The 22,143-nt window shown below is 40.0% G+C and overlaps 1 protein-coding gene across 5 annotated transcripts in view; it reads right to left on the bottom strand.

The window, feature by feature from the left end:
- Window positions 1-1,352: 1,352 nt before the first annotated feature.
- Window positions 1,353-22,143, bottom strand: part of PEX5L (peroxisomal biogenesis factor 5 like) — a 209,721-nt gene continuing 188,930 nt past the window's right edge. For all 5 annotated transcript variants that reach the window (XM_040251498.1, XM_040251488.1, XM_040251478.1 and 2 more), the window contains 6 exons: window positions 21,016-21,159; window positions 17,366-17,436; window positions 12,449-12,646; window positions 11,916-12,081; window positions 11,369-11,526; window positions 1,353-2,967 (listed from right to left, as the gene is read on the bottom strand). In XM_040251498.1, the coding sequence (XP_040107432.1) occupies window positions 2,763-2,967; window positions 11,369-11,526; window positions 11,916-12,081; window positions 12,449-12,646; window positions 17,366-17,436; window positions 21,016-21,159 (942 nt within the window). In that variant the 3' untranslated portion in view covers window positions 1,353-2,762. The remainder of the gene's footprint in view (window positions 2,968-11,368; window positions 11,527-11,915; window positions 12,082-12,448; window positions 12,647-17,365; window positions 17,437-21,015; window positions 21,160-22,143) is intronic.

Below are 22,143 nucleotides of genomic sequence, written 5' to 3' on the forward strand. Positions count from 1 at the left end.
TATAACACAAATGAACATATCTACATAACAGAAACACACTTACATAGGGAGATCAGATTTGTGGTTGCCAAGGGGTAAGAGGGGTGGGGGAGGAGTGAATTAGGAGTTTGAGGTTAGCAGATGCAAAATATTATATATAGAATGCATAAACAACAAGGTCCTACTGTATAGCATAGGGAAATATATTTAATAACCTGTGATTAACCATAATGGCAAAGAATATAAAAAGAACTTATACACATGTATAACAATCACTTTGCTGTATAGCAGAAACTAACAACATTGTAAATCAACTATGTCAATTAAAAATATTGAAAAACTTTGTGTCCTCTAACACAACTCTTTGAAGTTACTTTGTATTCCAAAAGCAAAATAAAACTTGGGCTGCAAAATCTGCCCCCACACAGAAACAATCAAAAATCAAAACATCCCACATTTACCCTGTTTTCAGGCTTTGTTACCGATTTCATGCAGGTAGTGCCAGCAAGGCTAAGAAAACAGCCTATCTTTATTGCAAGTTAGTTGACTATTGAAAGTATAGAATGACTTCATAAATGGAACACCTGTAAAGTTTGTCCTAATGGTCTATGATGGAAGCAAGTCAGCTGACCAGGATGCCCAGGGATTGAGAGGATAAGCATGCACAGAATGGATGCTATTCCATTAAGGATACTCAGGCAGGCATGTGTCTGGACTGGAGTTTGGCGCCAAGAGTCCATTCCAGACCGAGTTTCTAGGATTCTAAAACTCTACAGAATACCAGGTATTCTTTAGAAAGTATTATTGAGCTCTGCTTTGCTTCTCAGACTGCAGGGAAGGAGGCCAACCCTGGGTCGGGACTCCTGCCCAACAGTGAATGCCCTAGTGCCTCTGTCTCTTGCTGGCCAGATGGAGGCATCACCTAGCCCAGGCAGGCTCTGACATGAAGATAAAAGTCTGGCACCGCCGTAGGCCCTCAACTCTGTCTTTATAAACTAGGATAGGTTATGATATGTGGAAGCCTCAAGTGCTTATGGTTTCATGTGTCCTTGGGACCCCTTCCTACCCTAGAGACTTCTGACAACAGAAGAGAGTATTTCTGTCTGTACCTCAAGAGTTCAATATCTTAGCATGTGTGTACATTTCCTCTCATCTTCCAGTAGAAGCTAACTCCCCAGTCAATTAAATTCTTGAACCAAATGCTGTTTTGTTTTTTTTTCCTTTGGTGGTTACTATAATCATGAATGTATCCAGCTATTAGTAACCAAAGAACATGAAGAAAAAAGATGGGCTTGGATGCTTTGGGGAAGATTCTAGAGGAAGGACAGAGACACAGTGAAGATGAAAAGGACCACTTAACCAGAACAAATTACTCAAATTGGACATCAGTGAATTTATATTTTGGTTAGCATTTTGCAAACAATTTTTCTAAATCTTTAAAAAATGACATCTTTCCAAATAATCACCAAACTCCCAACAGGCACAAAACACTCTGAAGAACCGAGTGGACTATAACCAATTACATAAAACACTACTGCCAGCAGAAAATTTCTGATGCTTGATACATGTTCAAAGTGAAAGCCACACATGCATCTTTCATATTAAACCACTGACGTTCAGTGAGGTTCAGCTCGAAGACACTGATCTTCTATCATTTAGAATGCAAAAAGGGTGAGCAGGGCAGATGATTATGGAACTAAGAATACACATAACTTTAAGGGAAAGATGTATTTATCACTCAAGAAATACCATTTAAAATATTAACAGTTTAAAAGGAACATTAACTGTGAATGGCAATTAGAAAGCAAGGAAAACATGACATTTAAGCAAGTTAATGTTAACTCAGTAGAAATCACATCATCATCAAACTTTCTGTAGAGAATTTGTGAATGCTATCTTTTGCTTAAGTTCATACAGAGTCCCAGAAAAGCATGTGAATAAGATCTTTGTTTGACATATTTACACCTATGTCTTATCTGCTTTAAGAAAAAACACTCCTTCAAAACCCTACGCTATGAAAAACTATTTTCAGGAATTTTTATTTGGTCCGTTGATCTAACAAGGCTGAGTTCGCAAATCTTTCACCCCCAAGTTAAAAATTGGAGCAACAAAACAAAACTCCAGCAAGGCATAAATAAGATAGTAAAGTGCATATATACAATCCCAGAAAAGTTTTGATTGGGAAGAGCAAAAATTTCTAGTGCAAAAACTGCTTTTGCCGGCAAAGCTCCCTCTCTGAAATCAAAGGGCTACAGTAAAAGTTAAAATTGGAACGTGTTTAAGCAATGCCTCTTTTCAGTCAAGAGTTAATATATGTGCATGCACCTTGGCCCAAACTATATTCAACCTGGTAAAAGGGAGGAATTTCAGAGGACAGTTCAGAAACAGAATTTCCTGATCCAAGGCACTGCTTTCTCCAGGTGCCCTATGAGCAAGTTCCTTTGATGTGTCATCAGCTGCAAGTGGACACTTGGAAAAACCCCAAGGAACATACTTGCAGTGTGCTCACGGCTTGTGAAGCATATTCAAACATGGTCACTTATCTTGGTTTTGTCTTGTGTCTCTCCATTCTTTCAAGCCCAAACTTGACACTATGCAACGTTTTGTGCTTTTTGTATTTGAACAGAGACTGGGCATTGTCTGTGGGAATTCCCTTGGGTTATATCTCCATCGCCTTTTGAACATCCGTTTTTACCCTTTTTTTTTTGGAATTCATAATAAAATAGTTTTGCATTTCTCAGTACAGTTACATAGGTGAAGGAATTTTTTTTTCCCCTTTTCCTTTAAGGATCCAAGTTGAAAGCTCTTAGGAGGACATCCAGGTCACCGAGATTAGCCGCCTGGAAGAGTTCCGGCTGGTCCATCAGAGAAAGGGCAATTCTAAGGGCAGCCCAGATATTCCCAGAGATTGCAGGATGAGGGACTTGCTGCTGATTCCTGCTCTTTCTTTGCAAACTGAGGGCAGTGAGAAAATTGCTGACCGCTTCTCTAAGAGGGTAAAAAAAACAGACATTTAAAAATTCAACAGATTTCAGAGTTAGCCAACTTAGAAGTAAGATAAAAATGAATTATCATCTTGGTCTAACATCCAAAACCACCTCTTCGATGTTTTGGATCATGAGGTGAACAGCTTTCTGATTCTCTCACTATTCCTTTGTGAAGTCATTGTTAAACATAGTGAAATCAGAAAGAAGAAAAGTAAACTTTGTTTTAGGTATGTCACGTGAGACAGTTAGAACCATTGCTAACTCATTAATGCATTTGATTTTCCCCTTGTTCCAGGAATGATCTGATGACTTAATACCTTTGCAGATATGATCTGTATAAACAGAGGAGGCATCTGACCTTACTCTGAAACTACGTAGTTTAGCTTTTCTCATTAGTTTAACTTTTCTCAAAATAGGAGGCAGCCAGGGTTCAGTTGAGTTTGAGTTTCAAAGCAGCTGGTTATTCAGCCTTAGGCAAATTTCTTCTCTAAGTCTCAGTTTCCCCAACTGAATAAAAGTCATTTAAGAACCTTGTTGTGAGGTGTAACTGAATCATTTATGTGAAAGCTCTATCATTAAAAGTTAGGTCAATAGCTCTCCATGTGTGCTCTGGGGAACTCTGGGGATCAGTGAGGTCAAAATTATTTTTATAATAATACTGAGATGTCATTTTACAGCTTCATTCTCATTTCCTCATGAATATACAATGGAGTTTTCCAGTGACTTTTATGATGTGTGATATCCCAATAGACTGAATGCAGAAGTAGAGGTAAGAATGTCTTCTATAAGCAAGATATTAAAGAAATTTGCAAAAATGGTAAAAGAATGCTACTCTTTTCAGTAAACAGCTTGTCTAGGGAAATATTTTTGGTAAAATATATAATTTAGATAAACACATAATTGGTTTATTATTTTTAAATGAATCTCTTCAACTTTTCTCAATTTCTAATATGGTAAATATTGATAGGTATAACCCACATAAACTAAAGCCCCTTCAGATTCTCAATAATTGTTAAAAATGTAAAGGGGTCCCAAGAACAAAAGTCTGTGACCTGCCTAGTCGGATGCTGTCCAAAGGCCTAGCTCCTGTGGTCCACGACCCTGCTTCTGTTGCTTGCGTGCCTGGTGTACTTCCTGGAACTGCCCTCTTCAGTTCCCTGTCACCTGGAACATGTATTACATATCTGACAAACTTGTCTTTGCCAAGAAAGACGCCTCTTTAACTTGTTTCTTCTTTACTCTTCTTTTCACACATTTGATCTCATTTAGTCCTACAAGGTAGTCACTGTTAAGCATCCTAAGAAACCGTAAGGAAAGCAAGGCTGGATTTCTGATTCCAGTGCACATGATTCAGGCATTTGCTCATCAACACTGCTTGGCTCAGACGGTAAAGAATCCACCTGCAATATGGAAGACCTGGGTTCAATTCCTGGGTTGGGAAGATCCCCTGGAGGAGGGGATGGCCACGCACTCCAGTATTTTTGTCTGGAGAATCCAGATGTGTCTTAGATGTGTCAGCCTGGGGGGCTATAAGGGCTATGGTCCAGGGGGTCGCAAAAAGTCAGACACAACTGAGTGACTAAATGCACACATGTTGTTAGATCTGTCCAGAAGTAAAGGGCACTGGATGTAGCAATTTGGGTAATGGAAGGGAGTGGGTGTTTTCTCATCACCCCTCTTCTGGATTTCTTGTGATCAAGCAAGAGAGGAGGATTTATAACAGATGCACAAGGAAAGTTTACTTTGGAGGCACTTTCTGGCTTCCTCGGCACAGCTCAGATGATGACTCCATTTACTCTCATCATCCTAGGCCTGTAAGAACTCTGGGGAAGAAAGATGCTAAAATGCCCTCCTGCACAGGCTGCTCCAGCCCCAGTGTGTGGCAGTGGTCTCTGAGGGCCATGGAGGGTAACAGCCTAGAAGACTCTAGCTTTAGCCTGTTGGCCTCATCAAGCAACTCTAGGTTTTTCTCACGAAGATAGTCTAAGCCTGTTCCCCAGCTTAAGGACTCAGAGGCCTTTGGGGAACTCAGAAGATTGTACATGTACAAGTATGAACAGTTCCAAATGTTACACACACATATGTATGTATAAGTTAAAATTGTTTTAAATGTTATGTCACGATTAAGTAAAAGCACAGTCATTTAAAAGCATTCTTCACTTTATAGTAGGTTTCCCTCATTATACTAAGAATAAAAACATTACTATCAAAGGGGATGAGATTTATGTTTTCAATTAAAATGGGGTCCTCACTTTCGAATGGCTTCTTCCCAGGTGGCTCAGCGGTAAAGAATCTGCCTGCAGGACAGGAGACGTGGATTCGCTCCCTGGGTCAGGAAGATCCCCTTGAGAAGGATATGGCAACCCACTCCAGTATTCTTGCCTGGAGAATCCCATGGACAGAGGGGCCTGGCAGGCTAAGGTCCAGGGGGTTGCAAAGAGTCGGACACGATTTAGTGACTGAACAATCCAGCCCTCACTTTTTGAAAAGGTTAAGATTTTTTGGTCTAAGTTCTACTTTGAAGCTCCTACTGACAAAAGGGGAGCATTTTAAGCTCTGCCTCAGTTTCATACCAACAATTTCCACTTGTTATTTCAACTGTATACAGTATGAGGAGAGTGCTTGCCTTTGACTCTTTATAGAACATCTGAGATGAGAAACAGCACAAAGTACAGGGCCATACACAGACACCCGCATTCTTGAGGGAGATGTTAGGTTCCAAGAGCAGGGATATGAACAAATTGGCACCTGCTCTTGGCTTTTTTCTGCGCCACATCTCTATTGAGGGTTGTTACTTCTTCAGTTCAGTTCAGTCGCTCAGTCATGTCCGACTCTTTGCGACCCCATGAATTGCAGCACGCCAAAGGAGACCTAATTATACCACAAGTGAAACTTGTTTTTAGAATGCATTTAAACTTATGGTCTTTTTTTCTCAGGAAAAATGCAAGATGTTTATTATTTCACAAGATTTCCCATATCCTAAAAAGACCCACAAAGTATAGTCAAAACACTTTGCTGTTTGAAAGAATGTTCAAACTACCGCACAGTTGCACTCATCTCACATGCTAGCAAAGTAGTGCTCAAAAATCTCCAAACCAGGCTTCAACAGTATGTGAACCATGAATTTCCAGACAGAATATTAAAAAGCAGAGACCTTACTTTGCCCAACAAAGGCCCATCTAGTCAAAGTTATGGTTTTTTCAGAAGCCATGTATGGATGTGAGAGTTTGACCATAAAGAAAGCTCAGTGCCGAAGAACAGATGCTTTTGAACTGTGGTGTTGGAGAAGACTCTTGAGAGTCTCTTAGACTGCAAGGAGATCCAACCAGTCCATCCTAAAGGAAATCAGTCCTGAATATTCTGGGAAGGAAAGAAAGGTAATACCAAAGAATGCTCAAACTACCACACAATTGTACTCATCTCACATGCTAGTAAAGTAATGCTCAAAATTCTCCAAGCCAGGCTTCAGCAATACGTGAACCATGAACTCCCTGATGTTCAAGCTGGTTTTAGAAAAGGCAGAGGAACCAGAGATCAAATTGCCAACATCTGCTGGATCATGGAAAAAACAAGAGAGTTCCAGAAAAAAAAATCTACTTCTGCTTTATTGACTATGCCAAAGCCTTTGACTGTGTGGATCACAATAAACTGTGGAAAATTCTGAAAAAGATGGGAATATCAGACCACCTGACCTACCTCATGAGAAGCCTGTATGCAGATCAGGAAGCAACAGTTAGAACTGGACATGGAACAGACTGATTCCAAATAGGAAAAGGAGTATGTCAAGGCTGTATATTGTCACCCTGCTTATTTAACTTATATGCAGAGAACATCATGAGAAATGCTGGGCTGGAGGAAGCACAAGGTGGAATCAAGATTTCCAGGAGAAATATCAATAACCTCAGATATGCAGATGACAGCACCCTTATGGCAGAAAGTGAAGAAGAACTAAAGAGCCTTGTGATGAAAGTGAAAGAGGAGAGTGAAAAGTTGGCTTAAAGCTCAACATTCAGAAAACTAAGATCATGGCATCTGGTCCCATCACTTCATGGCAAATAGATGGGGAAACAGTGGAGACAGTGTCAGATTTTATTTTTGGGGGTTCCAAAATCACTGCAGATGGTGATTGCAGCCATGAAATTAAAAGACGCTTATTCCTTGGAAGGAAAGTTATGACCAACCTAGATAGCATATTAGAAAGCAGAGACATTACTTTGTCAACAAAGGTCTGTCTAGTCAAGGCTATGGTTTTTCCAGTGATCATGTATGGATGTGAGAGTTGGACTATAAAGAAAGCTGAGTGCTGAACAATTGATGCTTTTGAACTGAGGTGCTGGAGAAGACTCTTGAGAGTCCCTTGGACTGCAAGGAGATCCAACCAGTCCATCCTAAAGGAGACCAGTCCTGGGTGTTCATTGGAAGGACTGATGCTAAAGCTGAAACTCCAATACTTTGGCCACCTGATGCAAAGAGCTGACTCATTTGAAAAGACCCTGATGCTGGGAAAGATTGAGGGCAGGAGAAGAAGGGGATGACATAGGATGAGATGGTTGGATGGCATCACTGATTCGATGGACATGGGTTGGGTGGACTCCGGGAGTTGGTGATGGACAGGGAGGCCTGCTGCTGCTAAGTCACTTCAGTCGTGTCCGACTCTGTGTGACCCCCTAGATGGCAGCCCACCAGGTTCCCTGTCCCTGGGATTCTCCAGGCAAGAACACTGGAGTGGGTTGCCATTTCCTTCTCCACAGGGAGGCCTGGCATGCTACAGTTCATGGGGTCGCAGAGTTGGACATGACTGAGTGACTCAATTGAACTGATGCTGAAGCTCTGATACTCTGGCCACCTGATGTGAAGAAGTGATTCATTGGAAAAGACCCTGATGCTGGCAAAGATTGAAGGTGGGACGAGAAGGGGATGACAGAGGATGAGATGGTTGGATGGAATCACTGACTCGATGGACATAAGTTTGAGTAAGCTCTGGGGGATAGTGAAGGACAGGGAAGCCTGGTGTGCTGCAGTCCATGGGGTCATAAAGAGTCGGACACAACTGAGCGCCAGAACTGAACCGACCAAAACGGATCGATTTAGCAAACAAGAATACAGTATGCACAATTAAATCTGAATTTCAGATAATAATTTTCATCATTAAGTATGTAACATGCAATATTTGGGAAATACTTCTCTAAAAACATACTTATGTTTATCTGAGATTCAAACTTAGCTGGGCATTCTACATTTTATCTGGAAACCCTAAAACTGACCTGTTCTTTACAGGAGACTTTATGCTCGAGATGAAAAATTCACACCTCAGCAAAGTGAGTCCATTTCTACCTCTTATGGATTTTCATGGCCTCCTGCAAATAGCTGCCCTAGTGTGAATGCCAAGAAAGTATTTCATTGACCCCTCATATTTTTTCTACAGTAAGCAGTTACAATTAAAACTCATCTGGAAGCTTTGCAAAATATTCATGTAAAGGAGGCTCTTCTAAAGCTTAGCATGTACACCAATGAAGTTAGAACATTCCCTCACATCACAGCTAAAAATAAACTCAAAGTGTTTAAGGACTTAAATATAATATGTGACACCATAAAACTCCTAGAAGAGAACATAGGCAAATCATCCTCTGAAACAAATTGTACCAGTGTTTTCTTAGGTCAGTCTCTCAACACAAAAGAAATAAAAGTGAAAATAAGCAAATAGGACCTAATCAAACTTACAAGGTTTTGCACAGCAAAGGAACCATCAACAATATGAAAATATAACCTATGGACTGGGAGAAACGTTTGTAAATGATACAGCCAACAAGGTATTAACTCCCCAAATATACAAATAGCTCATACAGCTCAATGTAAAAAACCCAATCAAAATATGGGCAGAAAACCTACAGAGATATTTCTCCAGAGAAGACATACAGGTGGCCAACAGTCACATGGAAAGATGTTGAACATTGCTAATCATTAAAGAAATACAAATCAAAACTATAATCACACTGATCAGAGTGGCTATCAAAAAGTCTACAAATAATACATTCTGGAGAGGGTGTGAAGAAAAGAGAATCCTCCTACACTATTGGTGGGAAGGTAAAGTGGTCCACTATGGAAAACAGCATGAAGGTTCCTTAGAAAACTGAAAATAGGGTCACCATGGGATCCAGCAATCCCACCCTTGGCCATATATCTGGAAAAGATGAAAACTAATTTGGAAAGACACACCCCCCTCAATGTTCACAGCAGCACTATTTAAAATAGCCAAAACATGGCAGCAACCTAAATGTCCATTGGCAGATGAATGGATAAAGGAGATATGGTGTATGCATATATGTATAAAGTGGAATAGTACTCAGCCATAAAAAGAATGAAATAATGCCATTTGCAGCAACATGGGTGGGCCTAGAGAGTGTCATACTGAGTGGAGTCAGCCAGAGAAAGACAAATAATACAATATCACTTATTTGTAGAATCTTAACAAGTGATATAAATGAACTTATTTACCAAACAGGAACAGACTCATAGACATAGAAAGCAAATTTATGGCTACCAAATGGGAAAGGTGAGGGAGAGATAAATTGGGAGTTTAGGATTAACAGATACATACTACTATGTATAAAATAGACAAACAACAGGATTTACTGTATAGCATAGGGAACTGTATTCAATATCTTGTAATAAACTATAATGGAAAAGAACCTGAAAAAGAATACATATCTATATCTGAATTACTTTGCTGTACTAGAAACTAACACAACATTGTACATCAACTATGCTTCAAATTTTTTTTTTTTTGAAAAAGGCTTCCTTCAGTGAATTCATTATGTCTGTGTGTACATACGCATTTATTTACATCTCTTCTTGTTCCAGAAGAAGGACCTAAGGCGTTATAAAATCTATATACACAACCAACCTAGTAAGTGAATAAAGGCAGTAAAAATAAGAAATCAGGTTAGGGAAATCGGAGTCAGGAATGAAGCTAATAGATGGAACATGCATCATCAGGCTGATGGGCAGGGAGGTGGCACAATTTGACTCTGGTCCTTTGTGTGGCTGATGTAAAGAGGGCCTTTGCTGTGACACACTTCACAATGTCCACAGAATAAAACAGACTGGGTGCTCAGGAATCACTCAGCTATTCTTGGTTTTGACCTGAGTAAGATCATCTTAGAAGACAGAGTGCAACCTAGTGACTAATATTCTTTCTAAGATCCCCGAGTATAAATGCAGCAACTGGTTTCTAAAGTTTCAGTATTTGCCAGTGGCAAAATGCTCTAATGCGGTTCAGAGACGGCAATTCTTCAGTTGTCAAAAGAGTACAATCCAGTTATGTGGCTCTCTCATGGCTTATCTAAATGGTAATAATAATGATGATGATGGCAATGATAATGCTCAGACTAATGATGCCTACTAGGTATTGAACATCAGTTCTGTGCTAGGCAATTACATTTAACCTGCACAATAATCCTGCAAGATAGATAATACCTCTTTTATTTTTTTATCCAAGTGAAGAAATTGATGCTCAAAGTTATGTGCCCAGAGTTATGAAACCGGTAAATGGCAGAGCTCTGATGTGAACCCAAGTTTGTCTGATTCTAAAAGCCTGGCTCTGAGAATGAGAAAGGGTTTACATTTTTTGTGTTAACACTAACATTAATTTTTCTTTTTTTCCCTCACTTAAGAAAAGTAATACCTGTTGATTTAGAAAATAGAAAATAAAAGCCACCCAAACTTTTATTACTCAAAAGAAATAAAGGTAATTTATGCTCCATGTTGATGGGGGAACAGATAGAGGATATACACCTGAAAGATAATGAGTCACGAGAGAAGCAGCAAGACATTGCAAACTTTAAACCCACCCTTTGAAGTTTTCCTTTTTAAAAAAAAAACAACTAACTTTACTTGTAAATTAGGTTTGGAAAATCTGGATTCTTGGTTGTGCTTTGCCAAAACCTGGCCCTGAGACCTTGTTGAGTCATTCTTCTGTATTCCTCCGTTCCTAGCCATGGTTATTTTCCTCCTTACCTGGGAAATGAAGGGTTCCTTTTTTTCCTTACCTGGGAAATGAAGGGTTGGACTGCTTATGTTTCTCCAAGAGTTGCTCTTGGGGGTGTTAAAAACCCAGATGACTTGACCTAACTCCAAATCGATCAATCTCTGGGAGAGGAGCTCAAGAATCTACATTTCACAAGATGCCCTAATAATTGCTGTTCTCTAATGAATGACTAAGAAACATGGAGGCGGACAGTTCCTGTCTCAAGAGCCCTCAGGATCTGAAGATCTGAAACTCACCCTTAACCGGAGGAGATTACGTCACAAAAGGAGGTAATTTTACTGAGAAACAACCTTTCAGATTAGTCGACCTCAGCCCTGAGTGTGACTCTTAGCATTAGCCTGCTGCCATACTTCACCTGTAGGCGCCCAGGTTGATGCAGCTTATCCCCAGGTTGTATCTGGACCGGATGAAGCCCGGCTGAATCTCCAGTGCTCGTGTATAGGCCTCCACAGCCTCCTCACTGCGGTCTCCATTTGCCAAGGTTGCCCCAAGACGGTTCCATAATGAATAGTCCTGATGAAAAAATTTGAGCTCTCTTAACAATTTGTACAAGCCACAATGACACAGTATTCCAACAGTCCTGGTTGAAGGATGATAGCTAAAAATGTATCAGTGCTAATGGACAAGGACCATGACTGGTGAATTACTCAAAAATCTTTATGGACAACCCTCTGAAATGACTTTTCATTCATTAAAGAGCAGCTACCATTTGATGCTATCAGGCAATTCGTGTTTCTATTTTAGGTCTCTTAAGTATTAACATCCACAGTAGCATATCATTAGTACTGATCACTTTAAACCACGGGATTCAGGGAAATAAAGTGTAGCAGAAATGCACAAAATGTAACCTGTGAAAACTTACTTATAACAGAGAATCTTCTGGTTTCTTGCTATGCACGTACCTCTGGTCGAACAGTTAAGGCAGCATTAAATGCGTCTATTGCTCTATTAAATTCTCCACTCAGGTGGAACAGCACCCCCAAGCCTGTCTGCAGATCTGGGTCTATCACATCTCCATTTTGGTGGGCAGCTTCCAGGTATAATTCCTTCACTCCTTCCAGAACAGAGCTACAAGGAAAACAAATCAGATTTGTTGGCCAAATAGTCTGAACGCAAACGATTTACTTTTCCCCATACCTAATTCTCAGTCTTTATAAAACCTGGCACATTGGTATTTATTGTAAGTTATTTATATGCCCGGAGCATTTGGCTTTGAAATATGGTATTCAGATAAACATCTAGGAGTGTCCACAAGTAGATCATGTGTCCAAAGTTTGGTTCTGGTCTCTGATCAACGTTTTCAATCAGTGCTGCTTTTCAGCAAAATGCTATCCTACACACCATCCTGAAATGTGTGCTTGGAGGACCTGAGGCTTGTTAGTTGCCCAGAAGCTGACTGACTGTGTACACGGATGTAATTTAACAAGATGGATACCTATCAACTGGAGACTTAGACATCCTCCGGGTGAGGCCTGGAGATCCCTTCTTGCTCTTCACAAGGTATTTGTACTTTGGATTCTGCTTAATCCAGTTCTTTAAAGCTTCGCAAGCATCTTGCTGATGGCCGGTGTTAGTGTAACTCACAGCCAAAGCCATCAGAGCTTTCAAGTTGTTGGGCTGCAATTCTAAACACCTGAAAGAAGAAAATAAAAGCCAATTTCAGAATTTTCTGGAGCCAGAGTTTGAACAGTTCTTTAGAAAAATTGAGGTCTTTATTGATTAAATGGTACAAAGCATTGCTAAATTTCTAAGTCTCTGGAAAATAACCATACTTTTCTGCATGAAAATTGGGACCTCTGCCCATTTTTAAGAGTCACAACTCCAGTCTTATGAGTGCTAGATTTGGTGATTTTAATGAGATGGTTTAAAAACTGTAAAAAATGTGGCTAATCCCCTCACATAATTTGGTAGTAATTAATTTATCTAATGTGAAGTAGGGAATATCATTATTTTAATGCTGCTCTTAGCAACCAAACAACTGCTATCAATATATTAAATGTATCTTATCCAAAAAGCAACTAAACTGACTTGAACTAAATTTGGATGTTAAGATGTAAAAGATTGTACAGTACTTTGTAAAGGAGAAGAAAATTCCCAGGGTTTCTAGACTACTAATGTGGGTTTAGGAGGCAGAGGATCCGCTTCTCACGCTAACCCACTAGCCTCTGGCAAAGGGTTTTCAAACTTTGATGTGCATGAGAATCATCTGGGGATCTGGTAGAATGTAAATTCTGCTACAGGAGGCATGGGGGCCAGCCTGAGGCTGCGCAGGTCCAACAGGCTCCCAGGTGATGACAATGCTGGTAATCTGTGGAAAAGACTTTCATTAGCAAGCCCTCAGTTCAGTTCAGCTGCTCAGTTGTGTCCCAGCTGCTCAGTTGTGTCCCACTCTTTGCGACCCCATGGACTGCAGCACGCCAGGCCTCCCTGTCCATCACCAACTCCTGGAGTTTACTCAAACTCATGTCCATTGAGTCGGTGATGCCATCCAACCCTCTCACGCTCTGTCATCCCCTTCTCCCACCGTCAATCTTTCCCAGCATCAGGGGCTTTTTCAGTGAGTCAGTTCTTTGCATCAGGTGGCCAAGGCATTGGAGTTTCAGCTTCAGCATCGGTCCTTTCAATGAATATTTGGGACTGATTTCCTTTAGGATGGACTGGTTGGATCTCCTTTCAGTCCAAGGGACTCTCCAGAGTCTTCTCCAACACCACAGTTCAAAAGCGTCAATTCTTCGGCACTCAGCTTTCTTTATAGTACAACTCTCACATCTATATGTGACAACTGGAAAAACCATAGCTTTGACTAGATGGACCTTTGTTAGCAAAGTAATGTCTCTGCTTTTTAATAAGCTGTCTAGGTTGGTCATAACTTTTCTTCCAAGCAGCAAACATCTTTTAATTTCATGGCTGTAGTCACCATCTGCAGTGATTTTCGAGCCCCCAAAAATAAAGTCTGACACTGTTTCCACTATCTATTTGCCATAAAATAATGGGACCAGATGCCTTGATCTTAGTTTTCTGAATATTGAGTTTTAAGCCAACTTTTTCACTCTCCTTTTTCACTTTCATTAAGGGTCTCTTTAGTTCTTCTTTGCTTTCTTTCATAAAGGTGGTGTCATCTGCATATCTGAGGTTATTGATATTTCTCCCACAGTCTTGATTCTAGCTTGTGCTTCATCCAGTCCAGCATTTCTCATGATGTGCTTAACTGCATATAAGTTAAATAAGCAGAGTGACAATAATATACAGCCTTGATGTACTCCTCTCCCCATTTGGAACCAGTCTGTTGTCCATGTCTAGTTCTAACTGTTGCTTCCTGACCTGCATACAGATTTCTCAAAAGGCAGGTCAGGTGGTCTGGTATTCCCATCTCTTCAAGAATTTTCCACAGTTTGTTGTGATCCACACAGTCAAAAGTTTTGGCATAGTCAATAAAGCAGAAGTAGATTATTTTTCTGGAACTCTCTTGTTTTTTTTGATGATCCAACGGATGTTGGCAATTTGATCTCTGGTTCCTCTGCCTTTTCTAAATCTAGCTTGAACATCTGGAAGTTCATGGTTCACATACTGTTGAAGCCTGGCTTGGAGAATTTTGAGCATTACTTTGCTAGCATGTGAGATGAGTGCAACTGTGCAGTAGTTTAGGCATTCTTTAGCATTGCTTTTCTTTGGGATTGGAATGAAAACTGACCTTTTCCAGTCCTGTGGCCACTGCTGAATTTTTCAAATGTGCTGGCATATTGAGTGCAGCTCTTTCATAGAGCCTCATCTTTTAGAATTTGAAATAGGTCAACTGGAATTCCATCACCTCCACTAGCTTTGTTCATAGTGATGCTTCCTAAGGCCCACTTGACTTCGTATGAAACTAAGGGCCACCCAAGACAGATGGGTCATGGTGGAGAGTTCTGACAAAACATGGTCCACTGGAGAAGGGAGTAGCAAACCACTTCAGTATTCTTGCCTTGAGAACCCCATGAACAGCACAAAAAGGCAAAAAGACAGGACACTGAAGGATGAACTCCCCAGGTAGGTAGGTGCCCAGTATGCTACTGGAGATCAGTGGAGAAATAACTCCAGAAAGAATGAAGAGACGGAGTCAAAGCAGAAAAAACACCTGGTTATAGATGTGACTGGTGATGGAAGTAAAGTCCAATGCTGTAAAGAGCAATATTGCATAGGAACCTGGACTGTTAGGTCCATCAATCAAGGCAAATTGGAAGTGGTCAAATGGGAGATGGCAGGAGTAAACATTAATATTTTAGGAATCAGCAAACTAAAATGGACTGGAATGGGTGAATTTAACTCAGATGACTATTATATCTACTACTGTGGGCAAGAATCCCTTAGAAGAAATGGAGTAGTCCTCATAGTCAACAAAAGAGTTTGAATCTCAAAAATGACAGAATGCTCTGTTAATAAAGCAAAACATTCAATATCACAGTAATCCAAGTCTATGCCCTGACCAATAATGCTGAAGAAGCTGAAGTTGAATGGTTCTATGAAGACCTCCAAGACCTTCTAGCACTAACACCCCAAAAAGATGTCCTTTTCATTTTAGAGGACTGGAACGCAAAAGTAGGAAGCCAAGAAATACCTGGAGTAATGGGCAAATTTGGCCTTGGGGTACAGAATGAAGCAGGGCAAAGGCTAACAGAGTTTTGCCAAGAGAATGCACTGGTCATAGCAAACACCCTCTTCCAACAACACAAGAGAAGACTCTATACCTGGACATCACCAAATGGTCAATACTGAAATCTGATTGATCATATTCTTTGCATCCAAAGAGGGAGAAGCTCCATACAGTCAGCAAAAACAAGTCCGGGAACTGACTGTGGCTCAGATCATGAACTCCTTATTCCCAAATTCAGACTTAAATTGAAGAAAGTAGGGAAAACCATTCAGGTACAATCTAAATCAAATCCCTTATGATTATACAGTAGAAGTGACAAATAGATTCGAGGGATTAGATCTGATAGACAGAGGCCCTGAAGAACTATGGATGGAGGTTCATGAAACTGTACAGGAGTCAGGGATCAAGACCATCCCTAAGAAAAAGAAATGCAAAAAGGCAAACTGATTGAGGAGGCCTTACAAACAGCTATGAAAAGAAAAGAAGTGAAAGGCAAAGGAAAAAAGGAAAGATATACCAATTTTAATGCAGAGTTCCAAAGAACAGCAAGGAGATATTAAAAAAAGCCTTCCTCAGCAATCGATGCAAAGAAATAGAGGAAAGCAATAGAATGGCAAAGACTAGAGATCTCTTCAAGAAAAGAAGAGATAACAAGGGAACGTTTCATACAAAGATGGGTACAATAAAGGACAGAAATGGTATGGACCTAACAGAAGCAGAAGATAGGGCAAGAATACACACAAGAACTATACAAAAAAGATCTTAATGACCCATATAACCACGAGGCTGTGATCACTCACCTAGAGCCAGAAATCTCAGAGTGTGAAGTCAAGTGGGCCGCAGGAAGCATCACTACGAACAAAGCTAGTGGAGGTGATGGAATTCCAGTTGAGCTAGTCCTCCCAGTACCTATATCAGTTGTTTAGGAACTGATAATGTATAACAAATGTGTGTGTGTATATATTTACTTATTTATAAAGAGTAGCGAAAGTGAAAGTGAAGTCACTCAGTCGTTCCGACTCTTTGCGACCCTGTGGACTGTAGCCCGCCAGGCTCCTCTGTCCATGGGATTCTCCAGGCAAGAATACTGGAGTGGGTTGCCATTTCCTTCTCCAGGGGATCTTCCCAACTCAGGGAAGAACCCAGGTCTCCTGCATTGCAGGCAGACGCTTTATCCTCTGAGCCACCAGGGAAGCCCAAGTAGGGAAAGTGAAAGTCTACTTGGTAGGGGCTGTTTTTCCATGGTTTAAATAGGGGCTTGAATCAAGTATCGTGTGATGCTATCCCCACCCAGTGAAGTCTAGAATTTTAGTCAGGGGATCAGGATGATGAAACTATCTCAGCAGATTCTTCGTAGACACTTGGAGTTAACATTATGCTGAGATTATTCTGAGTATGTTCTTCCTGAAGAAAACTTTCAGATGCTGTAGAAGGCTAGAAAGCTAAAAAGAACTATTGATTCAGTGAATCTACTTTATGACTGTTTTTGACATAGACTCTTGTGCCAACGAATGTCAATTTGTAAAACACTGTGATTTAGGAACAGTTTTTCTTCATACATTGTTTTCCAGAGCTAAATGTAAATAATATCTGGTGTCTTGGCACTGATCTTGGTCAAATTCTGTACAGTGTACTTAAGGGTCAAAAGACAAATCTGAAACAGCCAGAAGTCCTTTAACAAGTGTCCACCTGGCCCGTGATTTTGTGCTTAGTTTTATCTACCTCTGGAGGGCCACAATAGCTGCTTGTTCATTTTCATTCTCTGCTTGGGTTATCCCGAGGAACTGCCACGCCTACAAAAAAATAAAAAACAATGACTGATGTCAACGTTGCAAGAGGAAGCAAAATCAATCATGTGGTTTAGCTGGTTTGTTTACATGTGACAATTCCCTCTCTGAGGAGCACCTTGACTTGGATGTGGGTCTCATAGGGAGAAACATTACAACATCACCTGCATTTCTTCATTCAAATTCTTTTGTGGCATCCAGGTCAAGAGTTGCTGTCATTAGTTACAAACTCTAAGTATTTATTCTCTCCTGTGGCCCATGGAAACCTCTTGAGTCTCTGAGGTTTCATGATATTAGGTATCTTAAAACCAAAAGATAAATTTATAAAAGTATGCATTTATCAGGAAAAGAGGTAGAAAAATAATTTAGGAATGTAAGTAGTCAAAAGTTTACAATAAAGAATTGCATGATGTACACAATAGAAGTAGTTTGCATAAATGAAAGTCAGGTAGTTACTATAAGAGGTAACAGGAAATTTAGGAACTAGGGGAAAGGACCCCCCCACCCCCCCAACCCCGGTCACATGTGTTCACCACAATACAATAGTTAAAAAGCATAAAACACATATAAAATGCAATATAATATACATATAATTTTATAGCCTACATTTACACTTTGTATTACATTGTTAATTCTTTCATGTTTTTATAAAATCCCCTTCAAAATCTATAATTTTGAATTTCCTTTGTTAAATGGATATCCCATTATTCCCACAACTAACCCCCTTACTGCTCTCCATTGTTTCTAATCCTTTGCTAAAGTCAGTAATGTAAAGAATATCTTCAAATAGAAAATGTTTTTCACATCTGGAATGAAAGTTTTTAATATAAAAAAATTCCACTTATATACCTTTACGAAGAGTAATTCTCACACCATTACAAGCACAATGTACATCAACAAAACCTCTCATAACACACATTGTCCTCAGATTTGCCTGGGGTGTATCAGTTGTAGGGATTTAAAAAGGTTTGCATAACCCGCCCCCGCCTTTGAAATCAATGCTATGAACATTTTAAAACAAAACTCTATGAAAACATATAGTGTCATCTTGTGTGCATGCTGTGCAGTAAGTCGCTTCAGTTATGTCTGACTTTTTGTGACCCCATGGACTATAGCCCGCCAGGCTCCTCTGTCCATGGGATTTCCCAGGCAAGAATATTGGAGTGGGTTACCATGCCCTCTTCTGGGATCTTCCTGACCCAAGGATCGAACCTGGGTCTCATATCTTCTGAATTGGCAGGCAGGTTCTTTACCACTAGCACTACCTGGGAAGCCCAGTGTCATCTTAAAGTGCTGAAAAAATTGTATCAGTTTTTTCCCTTATGGGTTATTATTACACATCTGATACAAATTCATAAAAAAGTACTGAGTATTTCTCTCCCAGAATATTGGGGACTCTTTTACATCTTTAAATATATTCAGAGCAGCTTCTATTTTGATTTCACCTTTCATACATCTTGCTGCTGCTGCTAAGTCTCTTCAGTCGTGTCCGACTCTGTGTGACCCCATAGATAGCAGCCCACCAGGCTCCCCCGTCCCTGGGATTCTCCAGGCAAGAACACTGGAGTGGGTTGCCATTGCCTTCTCCAATGCATGAAAGTGAAAAGTGAAAGGGAAGTTGCTCAGTCGTGTCCGACTCTTCATGACCCGATGGACTGCAGCCTACCATGCTCCTCTGTCCATGGGATTTTCCAGGCAAGAGTACTGGAGTGGGGTGCCATCGCCTTCTCCGTCATACATCTTAGAATGCTTCTTAAGACTGATGAAACGATCTTTTTCTGGGGGCATCTTCCTAGCCTTTGGGTGCAGTATCATTTTCACCTTTCACAGACCATCAGTTACCTTAGCCTTGGGGTCTCCATTGATTCCAAAGTCCTGGTCCTTATCTAGGATCCATTAGTTACCAAGTGTACTCATTTTCTCAGTTGTGAATCTGGGACAATAATATATACCTTTCTATTAAGATTCCCAGGGTTGTTGTGACAAATGACATACCATGTATGAAAACACACAGCATTTAGAAATGTATGAAGGCACTATTTTGTTGAGGGGGTTGTAGTTTCCTATTAATGCAATGACTTTCTTTTCTAAATTGATTGATCTAAAAATTCCAATATTTTGATTCAGAATTTCAACTCTCAATTCAATCTCATTTCACCATAAACATTTTGAGTAACAAGATACTAGGGGCTTTAACTAGTAATTTGTTTATTTGTTCTTTCTGTACAAACTTGGTACAACCAATAATAATGAGGAGGACTAAATACTGACATGTCAGGCACTGAACTAAGCACTTTAATTTCTATGAACTTAATCCTCACAATATCCAATGAGATAGTTATAATTGTGATGTCCATTTTACATGTGAGGGAACCGAACCTTAGAGGGTTTAAACAGCTTGTCCCAGATCACATGGCTTGCTGTGCTGCACTGGTGGTATAGTGGTGAGATAGCTGCCTTCCAGATCACATGACTCACGGCTAATAAGTGGCAGAGCAGGAATTTGAACCACATGGTTAGGTAGCAGATCCCAGAGGCTTAACCACTATTCTCTACTGCCTTCTCAGCACTGTATACAAATTTCTGCAGTTCCTCTGGGAATATCCCCATATAAGATGTTTTCTGAAAATTATAAACTAAGAAGGAAGCCTTTATACCTGCCAAAATCTTATTATAGGCCTTGGCAAGTGAGAGACTTAGTGAACCAAGATAAAGCTGCAGAAGCCTCTTTGGTGGTTTCCTAGTCTCCATGTCCAACAACCGTTCATGTCTCATAGAAAGGGGCTTGTCTCACATGCAAATCTGATCATGTCCCTCTCCCACAGTGGTTCGCCATGGCTTTCAAGAAGTTCAGCTCCTGGCTACTTCTTTGTGCCTCCTCTCTTGCCCCTGTCACCTCCTCTCTTACTATGGATCCAGTGTTTCCTGTCTCTCTGCCACCCATGAACTGTTCCCTCTAAGCAACAGCTGGACCTCCTTACAGGTTTCAATTCTCTCTCATTCAAAACTCAGCTTTGGATTCACTTGGAGGGCAAGGCTGGGTCAGAACCCTTGCTTTCTGCTCTCCTAGCATCCTGCGCATACTTTGACACCACATTTATTCACCGCACTGATTGATTTACTTGTCTTGCAGATAGATCACAAATCTGTCCTTTCAACTGGTCCATTTTTTTTTTTCCAGCTCATCAATCCTTTAGCCCATGCCTGGCACAATTCTTGGGACATAATACATGCTCAATAAATGCTAAGTGAGTAAATCAAGGGTGGGATATGGTGTGGCTCTAGACCCAGATGAAACCATACTCTGCCCCATGAAAACTACTGCTGAGCTTCCAGGTTGGCAGTTTTGGTTTTTCATTTCTTGTCCCCACCTTTTATTTTTGGGCACTGTTGACACTGCAGAGGTGGTTAGAAAATAGGTACTTTTTTGTAACTTACAAACATGTATCAGACTTAGCGAGGTTAACTCCTTTGGGAAACTTTACTTGATGAAAATGCCACCTAGTAGAGCTCTCTGTCACCCTCTGTCCCTTGTTAGCACATGAAGACCCTTTCTGAGCCTGGCAGGATGAAGGGAAATGATACCTCTGCATCTCCAGGGTCCTGAAGAATTGCTGCCTCCATGAACAGGATGGTGACTGGCAGGTCCCCTTCCTTCAGCCTTTTTAAGCCTTCTTCAAATGCTCCAGGCCAATCTTTGAAGGGGTTTTCAGTATGAAAGTAATAACCCTATAACACAGAGAGGGGCCAACACAGATCCATTGATTTAACTCTTCATTGTTACATTCAATCAGTTCTTTCTGAATTTGAATTTAAGTAATTTTATTTAATTAATTTCAATGAAGTTTAAATTGCTATTTTTTTCCTTATTGTGACTGTAGTACATTTTCATGGTGTAAATGTTAGATATTATTTTGTTACTGAATTAATATAAAAAGAAACAAAAAGATATCTGTAATGTTGCAACCTAAATATGATCACTGTTCATATTTTGGAGTTTGTTTTCCTTCTGATATTTCTTTTGTTCTTTTTGTTTCAGCCATTTACCCACAAGATTTTAAAAATATTGACTTTTAGGACAAACTTTTGCGGAATGCTGCCATGCACTCTCTTGAAATGTTAATACCACATACTGTACATCTGTTTATATACAGTGGCCCTTTGGAGGGCTATGAACTACTGTAACATCTAGAATATTTTTTCACCTTCTACTCACCAAACCAGTTTTTATCCCATTGTGGGGCTGTATCTCTCTGTTGAGAATGCATGTTTAAAAGTTATAGATTTTCTTTTGGTGCAAAAATGTAAATAATACAGATTATACAAATAATCTTCTAGTATTTTCTATGAGAGTATAAGTTAAACAAGTCCAGGCTATAAAAGCAAGGTTGTAGCTTAAGCCCCATTTAATTTTAGTTATTAAAATTATTTATATTATGCTAAAAATTAATCAATCCTCTTTCGATGATCACTCAGGTTACTTTCAATTTTTATTGTTGTTATCATGAAGCTACAGTGAAAGTCTTATGCTCAGATCTTTGACTGCATATGCTTATTATCTTCGGATAGACTTCTAGAAGGATTTATTATGCTAAAGTCTATGAACTATTTTGAGCCCTTGATATATGAGGCAAAATTGATTTTGAGAAAGTATGCCATGAAAAACTCTCATCAGAAGTATTGGAGATATTATTTGTTGCAACCTTAGCAGCA

The sequence above is a fragment of the Oryx dammah genome, unplaced genomic scaffold, assembly GCF_014754425.2.
Source record: "Oryx dammah isolate SB20612 unplaced genomic scaffold, SCBI_Odam_1.1 HiC_scaffold_2, whole genome shotgun sequence".
Classification (NCBI taxonomy): Eukaryota; Metazoa; Chordata; class Mammalia; order Artiodactyla; family Bovidae; genus Oryx; species Oryx dammah.